The following is a 13,697-nucleotide window of genomic DNA, read 5'->3' as shown; positions in this document are numbered from 1 at the left end:
GAGAACTCTACCACAGTCTGGTCATTTATTGTGAACTGCTCCAATTTCTAATGCTGCTGTAAGTTGTGGCGGGATTCGGTGGGGCGAATTTGGGACACCGGTTTGTGAAAATCTCGTTAGATAGACGAATTTGTGTGTCGAGTTTGTTTTAAGATATTAAAATGACGTTAAGTAAAGCAGGTAAAATTTTTGGCAGCAGATTTTGTCATTTTTTGAGTAAAAATTGTTATAGATGTCAGTTTTTGGAATTTCTTGTGTACATTTTTTTGTAGAATGTCAGTTTTTGTAATTTTTTGAGTAAACAATTGTTATAGAATGTCAATTTTTGTAATATTTTTGTGCAAAATTTTTATATCGAATGCCAGTTTTTGTAAGTTTTTGAGTAAAAAAATCTTGTAGAATGTCAGTTTTTGTAATTTTTTGAGTAAACAATTCTTAGAAATACTAGATTTGTAAAAAAAAAAATAGTAAACAGTTCTTATAGATTTCAGTTTTTGTAATTGTTTTGTGTAAAAGTTTTTAATAGATATCAGTTTTGTAAATTTTTTGACTAAAAAATTGCGTAGATGTCAGTTATAATTTTTTGGTGTCAATTTTTTTATAGAATATCAGTTTCTGTAATTTTTAGAGTAAAAAAATGTTATTGAATGTCAGTTTTTGTAATTTACATAGGCTCCTGCACCCCCTGCGACCCTAGCGAAGATAAAGCGGTGTATAGAGAATGGATGGATGGATGGAATTTTTGTAATTTCTGAGTTAAATATTCGTGCAGATATCAGTTTTTGTAATTTTTTGAGAAAAATTCTCATAGATGTCAGTTTTTGTAATTTTTTGTGTAAACATTTTTATGGAATTTTAATTTTTTGCAATTTTTGCAGTACAAAAATCTTGTAGTGTCAGGTTTTTTTTGGGGGGGGGTGAACATTAAGTTATAAGTAAAACAGGCAACATTTTTTGGCTGCAGGTTTTGTAATTTTTTTGAGTAAAAAATTCTTATAGAATATTAGCTTTTGTAATTTTGTGAGCAAAAAACTTGTAGAATGTCAGTTTTTGTAACTTTTTAAGAAAAAAGGATGTTATACAATTGCAGTTTTTGTGACTATAAAAAAGTCTTACATGCGCTTACTGCTGTAAGTTGTGGCATGATTTGGTGGCATGTTTTGGACTCCGGTTTGTGAAATACCTCATTAGATAGACAACTTTGTGTGCGGATATGTGGAGAGAACAGTGAGCAATCCTCAATGCGGTGGCAGCGAAGTCTCAGAGGTATGACAAAGGTAGTTAACAGTCTTTCTCCCTGCAGATCGTCTATTTACAGTAATTTGTGCCACATTTCCAGACCTCCCGAGGCTCGTGTGAACTGCAAACTGCACACATTCATGCTGTCACCCACACAAGATCATACATTTCACTTTTAAAGTCTTCAGAAACTCCCCGTTTTGATCATCGGTGCACAAATCGCAGACTTGCACACACACAAAGCTCCTAATGAAACCTGTGTCGCCTCCTCTGACGTTTATGTGCATGAAGACATTTCAAAAATACATCCAAATACAAGAAATCAACTCCCTGTTTACTTTCCATACATCTGCTGTAAACTGTTGCACAATTAACACAACACCTTTAAGAGGTGTGGTGACACATTTTTGTGCATTTCTTACAAATAACTTGGAAATTAATCATCAGAAAACCAACTATAAAGTCGTGTTTTGTTGCTGTAGAAAGCCCAGAGTGCTTTGCTTTTATAAGATGGTATTTGTTAGGTACTCACTCTGCTCTGAGCGATCTTAAGAGTGCATCTTTTTTTACAGCAAACAATGAGAAAAGGAAGCCAAGGTTTTGAAAAAGACATCCCCAGTGAGCACTCAGCCTCATCTCTGAAGCAGGAATAAACATTTCTCTGTGGTTATTTCTCAATTTCTTCCATATGTACATTTCAGAGGTTTGGAAACTTGTATTCCAGTTGTCCAAAATCAAACTTCTGCTTCATGCAAGTTTGACCTGATAACTCCCAGTCAAACTTTTATAAGCTTTTGCAGCTACTTAAAGAACAACCAAACATCCAAAAGGTTTGTGCTGCTGCAACACAATCATATTCACTCAAAAATGATGAACACTTGCAACATAAATACATCCACAAATGATGTTATGCTGTCTGGATATCATAGCTTTACTCCATTTTGTGTCACAGAACTTCTTCCTACACGAACTGTATCTATGCAGGAAAAAAGTGTTCACGTAAAGGTAATTATTTGACAATTTAAAAACCCAAATCTAGTCTCAAAGATGACGTGGATGTCAGTTAAATGTACAGTTTAAAGCAGGGTAATTTGCTTTTATTGTAGTTTGGAAGCTTTTTTTGTGTGCAAGATGTAAAGACATAGTAAAAACACCAAGGGAACAGTAGCTAAGAAATAGGAGGAAAAAAGTCAAATCTGTTGAGTGAGTTTGTCCTCTGAAGTCAGCTTCCCTAATAGGATGTTTTCAATGTAATATGAGATGATAAAGATTTGCACCAAATCTAACTTTTGCAAGCTTTTTCAGCTACTTAAAGTTTCATTGTGCTAATCAAACATCCCAAAGGTTTGTGCTGCTGCAACACAATCATATTAATTCAAAAATGAACACCTGCAATGTAAATAGTTCCACAAATGACATTATACTGTCTGTATATGATAGTTTTTCTCCATGTTCTGTCACAGAACTTCCTCCTGCACAAACTGTATCTATGCAGGAAAAATGTGTTCACCTGAAGCTAAATACAGAGGGTCCTTGACTTATGTCAGAGTTCTATTGCTACAAATAGACTTTAGTCGATTTTCATCGTGAGTCGGAACTCCGACCAAAATGTGAACAAAGCCGTTACGTACATCGTGATATCGAGTAGTTGTTCGACTGCTACTTTTTCGCATGTATGAGTTGTTTTTTAAGAAGACAACAGAATGCGTTGCACTGTTTTTACAACTTGAGCATTTTATTGTATCTAATTTCACTTCCATGGAGATGGCTTTCGTTTTCTTCAGAACACTGCCATCAGAAGAGTCTGACTTACGCTTGGACGCCATAATGAAGGGCAAAAAGTTAGCGAATGTAGCACAATCCAAGGTGGTATACAACTGGAGAAAGTAAACAAAGCCATCATATAGCGCCGCGTGACGACATATTCATCTGCTGTGCTTGCCAACTAGTTCACGTAACCATTTCCAGCGAAAGGCCGTAGGTCAATGACATCATGAACCGAGGAGCCCATGTATTTGACATTAAAAAAACAAATCCAGCCGTAAAGATGATGGGGATGTCAGTTAAATGTAGGCTTTGAAGCAGGATAATTTACTTTATTTGTAGTATTGGAAGATATCTTGCATTCAAGAAGTAAAGAAATAGTCAAAACACACCCTGCTTGAAGCACTTAGAAATAAGAGGAAAAAATCTGTTGAGTGAATTTGTTCTCCAAACTCAGGTTCCCTAATGGGATGTTTAGCTCGCAGCCAGACTCACAACACAATGCATGTGGCCAGATTAAGCTGAGGAAGAAACAATGCAATAGATTCACTCAAAACATATTTAAGGCTTGAAATGAAGAAAGAGAGTTAAAGCAACACGGGCTGCGTTCTGTTCTACGGTACGCCATAAATCATGCATGATCGCCTTTGTTCTGCTCTCGGTGGCTGATGCTAACTGACGTGTTCTTCTGTATCATAAACAGTAGCTCTGTCTGCTGGGAGCCGATTGTGTGAAAGCAGCTCAAGAAGATGAAGCCGGTCGCTGGGAGGGTGAAGCTGTGATTCCATACGTCTGCTTCAGAGCTAACAAGGCGTGATAGCACAGGAACTTTCTGTACGTCTGTCTGCCTTCTTTAAAATTTAACCACCGCTGCCGCAAATCAAGGCTCAGCCTCTGCTGCAGAAAGACTTCCCACATGTTGGAGTTTCTGTTTGGACTTTTGGGCGTTTGGTGTCTCACGAAAGAACAGTCTGACATGAATGGATGCTCTGTTTTCTGCAGGAGGATTTGACATTCCTGCTACAGAACGATGTGTCTCGAATCAAGGGCACATCACCTTGAATTTATTTGTGTCAACAGTCTTCTGTGATGTCTTGTAATTATTAATTCTTATCTTAAAGCAGTACGATGTGTTTGGTTGCAGTATGAGGCTGCAGTTAAAGTCTGGTTATGTCATTTTTTTAATGCATATTTATGTCAATGCATCTAAATAATTCAGTCAGGTTTATTTTTACAGCTGTCTTGCCTCCCTTATTGATATTAGTTGCACACTTTTTGTTTTCTTTACCTCATTTTAAGATGTTCAGAGTTGATCATCAACTTTCACTCCATCATGTTTCCCCACAGCTTTTACTGCTTAGAGAATGTTAAGCACCCCTTAAAGAGGTTGTAGCTCAGGGAAGAGGAAGATTTTTTGCACTAAAATGATAAGAATTGCAAGCTGATGTTTAATTTCTACAGCATTATGCACATATTTCTTTGGTAAATGGTCACAAATAACAGGAAAAACAGAACAAAACTTGAATCCAGGTTTCTTAAACTCAAATTTGATGTTTGCAATTGCAACACATCAACCGCGATACACTGATTATGTGTGTGTCCTCATAGTTTTTCTATAATTATATTGGAGAAGTACAAAAAATCGAACACAGATTGTGATTATCTGCATGAATTATTACAGTCAGGATGGAAAACTAAGACATAAATATCAGCCTACTATTATTAAGAATTAAAAAATTCTTACCGAATATCAGTTTTGTAATTTTTTGAGTAAAAATGTCTTATAGATTATCAGTTTTTGTCATTTTTGAGTAAAACATTCTTATAAATTGTCAGTTTTTGTAATGTTTTGAGTAAAAAAAATCTTATAGAATATAATTTTTTGTAATTGTTTTGAGTAAAACCTTACAGATGTCAATTTTTGTAATTTTTGGAGTAAAAATTTTTTAGATTGCACACGTGCCAAAATGGCTCAATAGCGCCACTTAGAAAATTTCAACCAGGAACTACGACCACTGCGTGTTGTCTACAGCTTTAAAATTTGGTACAACCATGAAACTCGTCAAGATGAACGAAAATGTAATTGACAACCATGCCTAAAACACAACAGGAAGTCAGCCATTTCGAATTATGTGTCATATCTTGGACGATTTTGGATCAATTTTTGCACATTTTCAACAGCTATAAACTCAAACAGGGTAAACCTGACAGAGCTCAAATTTGGCTAAAATGTACACCAGGCATGGGTGATAAAATGTTCTGCAAAAGTTTGAGCGCGTTGAAATGGCGACTTGTGAAATTTCGACAATTTGCCGTGAAACAGGAAATGTATAACTCGGCTGTACATGCTCCAATCTGCCTGAAATTTTAAATGTGTGATCAGAGTTCAGCCCTCATCACATCCATACGCCGAAATACACTGTCAGTTGCAGCACCACCTGGTGGACCTGCCTGTGTTTACTGACAAGCATGGATGCAAGGACCTGACCAGCACTGCTTGCAGCTTTAGTTTAGTACAGATACTAGAAAGCACCCGTAATGTTTTCCCAGAATCCTTGAGTAATTCTCAACTGCTCACTCAGCGACCAGACAAAAGGCTCGTCTTACTTTGCGCCCGTTCTAATTACCTCCTGTAATTGATCGTCCGATCTCTGGTTTGTGTTTCCTCTCAGACTTGCACGCCGACTTGTTGTGACATTTGGGATTTCCTGCGTTTGTTAGTCGTATTTTATCCGCTGCCGGATGTGTCAAATTATTTCACCAGAGCTGATTCGAGTCTCATTCGATTTGTTTTGGAGGTTTGATAGTGACAGAGGCCAACGTTCCCCTCCACTTTTTTCCCCCTCAAATCACACAAACTCCCTCCTTCCTGCCTGCAACCCTCCTCCTTCTAAATGTCATCCCTCTTTCCCTCCTCCTCCCAGTTTTCTTTCTCCCCCCCTTAATGCCACAATCCCTTTCTGTCTCCTCTCATACCTCCCTGCCCTAATCCCTCCCCTCCTCTATCTTCCTCTCCTCCTAATTAAGCGCTCCTCTCTGTTGCCAAAATCTGTTCACTCATTTTCTCCCTAATCCCTCATTCATTCTTTTTTCCCCTCCCTCCTTCCCTCCTTCCTTCCTTGCTCCTTGTTCTCCCTGACAACACACTGCGTTATGTAATCTACGTCTCTGGGTATTAGTTATGCAAATTCATACATTTTTATTTATGTGTGTTTTGTCTCCTCCTCTCCATCCCTCCTCCTCCTCTATCCTCCTCTCTCTGCACCTCCTTTTCTATCCATTAATTGCTTTCTCCTTTTTTTGAAAACATTTTCCCACCTCACTCACAATAATCTTGTTTCCCTCCTTATTTCACTTCCTCTCTCTCCCTCCTCTCTCTCTCTCCCATCCATCACCACCCCTCCCTTCCTCTCTCCTCCCTCCTTCTCCTCCTCCAGCCACCAGCGGTCTAGAGGCAGAGAGCGGCAGGCGAGGCGGCAGCAGCATCGGCAGCCACCACGGCGATGGCAACCACGGCAGCGGCGGTGGCGGCAGCAGCAGCAGCAGCGGCGGCGGCAGCGCGGCCCACTTCAGGTCTCCATGGCAACAGAGCGTGAACGTGTTCGGCTCGTGGAGCAGGCCGGAGTGTGTCGAGGAGCTGCACCAGCAGGCGCAGCTCAACCTCCAGAGCCTGCTGCAAGGTAAGGAAGGAGGACGGCTGGATGGATGGAGTGTGTGTGTTTGTGTGTGGGCGAGAGTGCGTGTGTTGTGTTTTGAGTGGGTGGGAAAAGGCGTGGAGGCAGAAGCGGAGGCGGGTGGGCAAGTGTTTACACTGCGCTGATATGGGTGTGTGTCCTTAAACATGTGTGTGCATGTGTGTGAAAGGGTGTGTATGTGTTTTTATATTGTAGTGCAGGTGTGTGTGTGAGTGTGTGTGTTGGCTCACAGAGGTGCTGCTGATATGTGTGTTGGATTCACCTTGCAGGGTTGCTCCTTAAGGTAGTATTTTGCAATCTGCTGCATGTATGTATGCAGCCTATGTGTGTGCAGGAAGGACTGTTGATTTGTGTGATGGGGTGTGTTTCTGCAGTGTGTGTGTGTGTGTGTGGGAGTGAAGGAGGCATGTTTACGTTTTAGTTAGCAGTCAGTGTGTGCAACTCTGCCTTGTTTTTGTTTTTTAAGGTGGAATTCTGGCGTTTTTTTTTAACATGAATCTGTTGTTTACGGAAGGTGCTGCTCTGTCTGTGGTGTGTGTGTGTGTGTGTGTGTGTGTGTGTGTGTGTGTATGCAAATGAGCACTGGAGGCAACAAGGGTTTCCATTTGTTCTCAGGTATATTTTCTCTGGTTGCTCCTCTCTCTCTCTCTCTCTCTCTCTCTCTGTCAGTGTGACTCATGCTGTCTCGCCCTTTGCCCGGCCCGTCCATTAAAGCAATTACAGCTGAATGAACAACGGGGGCTGAATGACAACCTCGAACACCTGGGAGAGGGAATGAATGAATGAATGAATGAATCAGTGAATTTTACAGTTTTGCATTTCACCATGATGATTTTGAAGCTTCACAGTTCATACCTTCTCAGTAGTTTGGCTTGTTGTTTTTGACATTTAGCTTCTTCAGACATGTGCACTTTAAAGAGCCCATATGTGCACCGTCACAGGTCATTTTGTGGTTTACTTGAATATGTTTGCTATAATGTTTAATTATTGTGTCTAATAATGCACATCTCTACAGGAGCGCTGTCTGTCTCTTTAAGGCCCCGCTTCCCAAAAGTCTGCTCTGATTGGTCAGCTAGCCCGAGTTACATCCTGTAACCACAGATCTCTAAGTTGAGGGATGTAATTAGCAGAGCTGCACTTTGTTTAACTTCTAGACTATCTGGTGTTTCGGTGTTATGCAAATTTGAAATATGATGATGTCGTAAAGTAACAGGAAAAAAGCCCAGACTTCAAACAAGGTGTTTCAGGCAGGTAAGAGCAGTGTTTGACTTGTTGTTTTTGACATTTAACTTCCTCGGACTGAAGCTTTAAAACCATAGCAAACACATATCCTTTAAAGGGCCAATATGTGCACAGTCCCAGGTCATTCTATGGTTTGCTAGAAGATATTTACAAGCTGTAATGTTTAATTAATTTTTCTAATAATGCACATTTCTGATAGCCTAGCTGCGCTAGACAACCCACGGCAATGAATTTAATTCTCTGCCAGGGTGGGTCTAGTTACCCTCGGTAAGCCTCGAGGTTGGATGCTCCTAAAACTGGCCAACGAATCACCATGAAGTGTAGAGTCAGAAGGCAGGCGTAACTAAGTGACGACAGAGGCGCGATGATTCTGACAGAAACAACCGGAAACAACTAGCCTAGACAACCCACGGCAACGAATTTAATTCTCTGCCAGGGTCGACAACAAAAACGACAACAGTCGTTGAGCTCCATTAGCACCGACTCTGAATAATCTTTTTGTTAACATGTCTGTAATATACTTGAGCTTCACCCATTGACTGTATAAATAAGGCTTCACCGAACTCCCGTATCCTCTGATTTCCGGCGCTCTAGGAGCCTATTCGTTGCGCTGATTGGTTGTATACCTACCCGATTGCTGCAGAGTGATTTGATAGACAACCTTTTAGCCTGCCTCCCTCCCTGTCGAGGGCTCCTAGACCCTTGCGTCTTCAGACCTGGGTCTAGCACGGCTAGGCTACATTTCTGCAGCAGCTCTGTCTGTCTGTTTAAGGCGCCGCCTCCCAAAAGTCCGCTCTGATTGGTCAACTGGCCTGAGTTACATCCTGTAACCCCAGATCTGTGAGTTTAGGGATGTAGTTAGTAGAACTGCACTTTGTTTGAGTTCTAGATTATCTGCTATTGCGGTGTTATGCAAATGTGTGGCGTGATGATGTCGATAAGTAACAGGAAAAAAGCCCAGACTTCAAATAAGCTATTTCAGGCTGGTAAGGAGGAGAGATGACTACGTTTGGCTGAAACTTTTCAGACCTTTTACATGCAGTAAAACACGCTAGAGCAAAAGGGGAAGATTCTATAAGCATAATATGAGGGCTTTAACTTTTAAAATGGCTGAGAATTTTGTAAAACAGCTGTTGTTTTGAACACATCTTGGCTGAAGAGGCGTATATACTGTAAGTGCAGGGAACTATTTTCTGTGAATTAACACTCATTTGGTGCTCCGGTGAGTTTAGTGTCAAGATATTGAACATGTGCAGTGCAGTGGGACCCTGAAGCAGGGATTGGTGGGGATGAAAGTGGCCGATTAAGTGCTATTTTGAGATAATCAGCTAATGATTTGTTTCCCTTGGTGTGTATGAGCTCGGGTAAAACAGTGTGTAACGCAACAAAATGTAAGACAACAGTCATCAGAGCAGGAGGAGACGATACTGTTGTTCAGTGCATTAAAACTTTAATTTTTTATTGCAAAGCTAAGTTTTTTGATTCCCAGTGAATATTTATTCCACCATTATATACATGTGTGTCGTTTATTAGATGCAAAAACACAACAACATGATCTTTTTAACCTTGATTTATTCGCAAAAGTACTCAAGAGTGTTCTGTTCTGTTTATATGAAGATTAAGATCTTAAAATTCCAATATTATTGAGTAAGCAGGCCAGTGTGAGTCAGTTATAACACATAGATCTGAATGTGTCAGAAAGTTATTTTGACATCATTTAATCAGATCAGATATTTAACATTTAGGCAATTTTGTAAATTATGCAAAACAAAGTGGGCAACAGATTTAAAGGTTCTTTTTCCTAATTCAGCAACAGATAGCAGGAATAAATCTTTAGATCAAAGACTGTCATGAATTAATCTCTAAATATCTGCGTCAGTCAATGAAAACCCCATGTTGGTGGACCACTAGTGAAATAAATGCCCACCTAATATTAGAACTGCAACAATTATCTAATTCATCTATAAGATATTCATTTAGTTGTCAGCTTTTTTCATGATTGATTCATCAGTTTTAACACATTTTCAAGGGAAAAAATGTCTTAATCCTCTTATTCCAACTTAAATGTAACTATTTTCTGGTTTCTTCTCAGTAAACAGAATATCTTTGGACAAAACAAGACATTTGCCATCCTGATCAGCATTTTTTTTTTTACTGTTTTTATGGAGAAAAAACCTATTTAATTCATGCAGAAAACAAGTGACACATAAACAAATACTCTAAAAGTACATCAAAAATTTATTTGTGAGCAAAAATAATGCAAATCAGAGCTCCAGTTAACTGTTTAATTAAAGAATATGTGATCAGTTCAGTTTAAAAATGTTAAAAACAGCTAAATCATAGGCTGTATATATAGTGGATGTAGCATCTGGCTCCAGATTTGAAGCCAACCCAGAAGTGTCAAAAACTTGCAATATCACGCCGTCCGCTAGGGTTGGCTCCAAAAAGCTTTTTCTCCATAGACCCCAATTCATTTTTGGAAAAAATAAAATTTGATAGACTGATGTTCTACAGCTCAGGATTTTTTTCCCCGTTAGTTTTCATGGTTAAAATGAGAGATCAGGTGGCCGATCTTAAAATAAATCAACACTGAATTTTAAATAAATCGTTAAAGTTGGCGGAGCCGGGGGGCGTGGCTATAGTTGATAGACAGCAACAGAAGCCTCTGCGGTAAAACGTGGGCGGGATAAGAAAGTCCTCAGCCAATCCTGCCCCGAGTTGCTCTCCGGTCCAGCCTGTTTGATGACGCTTTTTACATCACTGGCTCCAAAAAATCCAAAACGGCGACCAGGAAGTAGCAAAATCCGGGCTTCATTTTCTCGGCGTTGAAACCAACGGGTGACGTCACGGTTAGTTCACGCCTGAGCTAAATCTGTCTTCTAGATATGGCAGCGTACTGAATAAATGACATTCTGCAGTATAATAACTAAGATAAACTTCTGATTAATAATTAAATAATTGAATAACCTAAGCGCTGCATGCAGCAGCAGATCCAGCAGTTGCATCTATGAGGGTGAGAATGGAAATAAGTGTGCTGACAAAATGCAGTTTTATTTTAAGAGCTGGAGCAATTATAGAAGATCTGGGAGTGATTGTGTTTCAGTATAAAGCAGATATCAGGCTGTTGTCTCTAAAGAGAAACTCTAAAAGAGTTTTCTTTTCTTGCTTTCAAGCAATATGTGATATTTTTAGAATGTGACAGCCTTGCAAGTGGTCAATCGTGTTTTATTCTGTTCTGTAACTGCTTCAAAACAATGGAGGCTTTTTTTGGCCACCAGACTGACATTTAATTCGATTTTGAGCTGTGAGGCAAAGATGCTTTGGCTACTCAAGCAGAAGTTGTTAGCAGCTTCAATCTGCGGATTTCTGCTCCTGATGTTGTAGAGAAGAAAGATGTAAAACCCTCACCAGCTTTATCCTTTAATTTCTTCGTTTGTGTGCAGCGGCAGCGTGTCGCCTCCTACATCTGTTGTGTCTTCGTTGCTGTGTTTATGTGTGTATTAAGTCAGTTATTGTCTCAGACCGGCTGGCATCTTGTGTACGATGAAAATAAGATGGATGAACACGGTCGTGGGTGGACAACAGCACCGGGGGAGTGTGTGAAGATGTGTGTGAGGCCATTCATCTTTTCCTGTCGTCTCTGTTCATTTATGCCGCTTTGGTTTTATGTGTTCATTGCTGTGTGTGTGTGTGTGTCCTTGGTTTCAGTTTGTACACCAGTGTCCTGTGCTTTGTGTGGTGTGTGTCCATCTGTTTGGGTGTGTGTTATATAACATCGAAGCTCTCTCTCTCTCCGGCCATCCTCGGCACCGGTCTCCCACTGGCCTCAGCTCGGTAAAATATTCATACTCTTCCCGCTCCTCAACACTCTGCCCTCCATATTTATGAAGCTGGCTGTCGTCCTCCGGTGTTAGACGGATCTGCCGAGATTCGACTCCCCGCGGCACTGAGATTTATGCGAGATTTATTTCACTGTTGCCGCTAAGTGGGCAACGGTGATCCCTCTCATCATCAACACACAACGATTAGCATTCTGGGTTCTCACACCATCAACTGTCTCTTTCATTCCTGATTGGATTTGTCATGTGTGGAAATTTACTTTAATGACTAAATTGGATTTAATATGGAAATCTTGTTGTAATTAGCAAGTGGGTGTTTAAGTTGAAATCCTCCAAACTAAATGACACAATATGGCACTTCTTCTTGGACGACAGTTTCTGTGATAAAAGTGATGTAGGTGGTTTATTCTTGATCTTGCTTGGGTTGTTCCATGATAAATAGGAAAATATTGAGCTTGATATGGGTTGAAACCAGAGGAAAGAATTAGTGTTTGGTTCTTTAATACCTAATAATCCTAATAATAGGAACTTTTGCACTGTTGCATGTTCCAACCACAAAAAAACACTCCGGTAAAACCTCATTTAGGGCCATATCTGGGAAGAAAAACTACCTATTCCAGAGTAGACACTTCTAAGTGGCCCTGATAAACCATTTTTCTTTCTTTACGATGTTTTTTCCTCTTTAACGTTGCATCAACGACATAAAACTTGAAATATATGTAGAACAGACATAACTTTGTTTCATTTCCTGTCTGGTACAGAACCAGAGTTATATCCAGTGGTGCACCTTGCAATTGAATCTGTTTTATCCTGCAGCACATTGCGAACAGAAAGGCTAAAAGTGTGATTATGGGGCCCATTCTTGTTAATGTTTTACCCCGAGGAACACCCCCTTATGTAATGTAGTTATTGTGGCTTTGCTCTACAGCAGGGGTGGGGAACCTTTTTCATATCAAGGGCCATTTCAATTTTTATAAATTCCTCCAAGGGCCATACTATTATGAACACATAACAAGTGATGTAAAAAAAGACGAAGAAAGTCTATAACTGCTGTGTTACTAAGCCTCATGATTGCTGCATTTGTAGACTCACCTAATGCGATGGCTGGAACTGTTTTTTAGCGAGGCATCTGATGTCAGCTGGCAGTGATGATGATGCTACTCGAAGCTGGTTTTCCAAGTTTGAGTCAGTCAGTCTTGAGCGGAGGCGAGTCTTTGCAAGAGTCAGTTTTGAAAAGAACTGTTCACAGCGGTACGTTGTCCCAAACAGAGATGCAAACTTCAGGGCATGTCTCCTCAGGATGGGAAAATCCTCAGCACGGACATACAGTTTGTAAAAGTCCAGCAGAGAGAGGTTGTTGTACTTGGCTTTGAGCTCGTTGTTGTTTTGCAGCTCAATTATTTCCATTTGGAGGTTGTCTGGCACGTCAGATGGTTGCACATTAAATGGCGTCTCAAACATGTCGAGTTCCTTTTGTATATTTTTCACATCATGAAACCTCTCATCAAATGCCTGGATGAGTTTTGCACACTCACCAGCATATTCAGTTGTAACATCAGGCTTTTGTTCTTGTAGGGTGGGAAAGTGCACAGTGTTTCCCCCTTCCAGTTGTCCTTGCCACAGCCTTAACTTCACTTCAAATGATTTCACATTTGAAAGCAGAGAGCTGATGAGCTGATTGGGACCTTGCAGCTTCATGTTTAGCTCTGACAGGTGCTTGCTGATGTCCACCATGAAGGCCAGATCACAGAGGAACTTGCCATCACTGAGCTCCACGACAGGTTTCCCCTTCATCTCCATGAAGCATCTGACTTCTTCCCGCAGTGTATAAAACTGCATATTTGCATGACTCAGCCATGGCACTTCACAATGATACACCAGATCACCATACTCTGACTCAAGCTCGCTGAGTAGCTCC

The 13,697-nt window shown here is 40.2% G+C and overlaps 1 protein-coding gene across 3 annotated transcripts in view; it reads left to right on the top strand.

Moving 5' to 3' along the window:
• Positions 1–13,697, top strand: part of nhsl2 (NHS-like 2) — a 222,671-nt gene that overhangs the window by 145,552 nt on the left and 63,422 nt on the right. For all 3 annotated transcript variants that reach the window (XM_022200981.2, XM_051944089.1, XM_051944090.1), the window contains exon 2: positions 6,441–6,683. In XM_022200981.2, coding sequence (XP_022056673.1) covers positions 6,441–6,683 — 243 coding nt within the window. The remainder of the gene's footprint in view (positions 1–6,440; positions 6,684–13,697) is intronic.

The sequence above is a fragment of the Acanthochromis polyacanthus genome, chromosome 23, assembly GCF_021347895.1.
Source record: "Acanthochromis polyacanthus isolate Apoly-LR-REF ecotype Palm Island chromosome 23, KAUST_Apoly_ChrSc, whole genome shotgun sequence".
Classification (NCBI taxonomy): domain Eukaryota; kingdom Metazoa; phylum Chordata; class Actinopteri; family Pomacentridae; genus Acanthochromis; species Acanthochromis polyacanthus.
This window is presented reverse-complemented; position numbering and strand designations above follow the sequence as displayed.